General features: G+C 43.3%; 1 protein-coding gene across 1 annotated transcript in view; it reads right to left on the bottom strand.

Moving 5' to 3' along the window:
* Positions 1-137: 137 nt before the first annotated feature.
* Positions 138-1,562, bottom strand: part of LOC106013934 — a gene marked incomplete at its 3' end in the record, with an annotated part of 6,931 nt that continues 5,506 nt past the window's right edge. The window contains exon 2 of the mRNA XM_013090823.1: positions 138-276. Within this exon, the coding sequence (XP_012946277.1) occupies positions 138-276 (139 nt within the window). The remainder of the gene's footprint in view (positions 277-1,562) is intronic.

The raw sequence follows: 1,562 nt of genomic DNA, 5'->3' as shown, positions 1-1,562 counted from the left end.
AAAAAAAAAAACAATGCAAAGAAAAAAGCCCCAACCTAACCCTCCCCCTCCTCAACCCTTGACCCTTGACCCTTGACCCTTCAGCCCCTCCCCCTCCTCAACCCTTGACCCTTCAGCCCCTCCAATCGTCCACTCACCAGTTTCACAAGCGCTGGAGGCAGGAGCTGGGCAAGGTCAGCAGACCCAGGGTCCACCTCCATGACGTCACAAGCCCGCCACTTCCTGTCCTGCTCCCTGCAGTGGTGTAGGACGGCCGAGGCGTAGCTAGAGAGAAACCTGCAGCAAACACCGGGGACTCATTACACAAGCCGTAATTAATACATTAATTAAATAAACTACGCTTTGGTGTTTTAGTAAGTGTTTTACAGCACTTGCAACGCAATAAGGTCATAGAAGTGCCAAAGGATTAGAGGTGTTACAAGAGAGTAACAAACACAAAAAAGAAGGAGAGATAAAGACAATAAATGTTTGATAGGAAAGAAGAAACAAACCACATCAGAGCACCCGCCAACCACCCACAAACTACACATTGGTGTCACGATGAGGTGGAATCTGGCACTGGTCAAGTTTAGCATATGGAGTTATTGGTGTCATCTTAAAACCTGGACATTTGCCCTGATTTTGATTTTTAAAAATAAATATCGGTTTATCTTTGATACAAGTCAAGCTATTGGCGATTGAAGGAGGAGGGGGTCGCCTTGTTTCAGAGGCTGCCAAACTTGAGTTATTTCCTCAGCTTGAGAATCCATTGGAAACAGAAAATTTACATTTTAATGCCCTTAATCAGCGTTTTTCAGTAAAACTCCACACAGAAATATGTTCTTTAATGGGCATAAAAGGTGTTGAGCCAAAAACAAAAGGTGGATCAAATTCATAAACTTGCGGAAAAATGCCAGTTTCTCGACTTTCAATATTTTGACGAGCGCCTGATTCCATCACGATGCCTCACATTTATTGATCCTGTGTGGAACTTTGGGTCACAATGGCAAATATACATACATAAATACATAATTAAACACAAAAATATATATACACAATCAATACCAATTACACATTATCACACAATTGCAGAACAATTTCACAAACATGCCATTGCTTCATTGCTGATCGCCACTGTGTTGCGCCTGTTGATCCTGAGCTAGGGTTACCGTGTCTCGCTAAAGGACACACTCAAGTGACCATCCATCTAAATACTGTGTCACCCATATTTGCTGGACACTATTCTTGTGTCAGAACTCACTCCTCACTCTGCCCCTGGAGCCACTGACAAGCTGTTGGTCACTAACGGCAACGGGACAACTCCACAACATTTTCCACAACCTGCTTTTTGATTGAGATGACACTTGAGTCAGGTTACAGAAATACAACTTCCTGTATCAGTTACATCGAAGCATGGCGTAAGCCACAAATAGAACGGACAACTCAGTTACATCGAAGCATGGTATAAACCACAAATAGAACAGACAACTGTTACATCGAAGCATGGCGTAAGCCACAAATAGAACGGACAACTCAGTTACATCGAAGCATGGCGTAAGCCACAAATAGAACGGACAACTCAG

The sequence above is a fragment of the Aplysia californica genome, unplaced genomic scaffold, assembly GCF_000002075.1.
Source record: "Aplysia californica isolate F4 #8 unplaced genomic scaffold, AplCal3.0 scaffold01563, whole genome shotgun sequence".
NCBI classification, from domain to species: Eukaryota; Metazoa; Mollusca; class Gastropoda; order Aplysiida; family Aplysiidae; genus Aplysia; species Aplysia californica.
The sequence above is the reverse complement of the archived record's forward strand: the minus strand, read 5'-3'. Positions and strand labels throughout refer to the sequence as shown.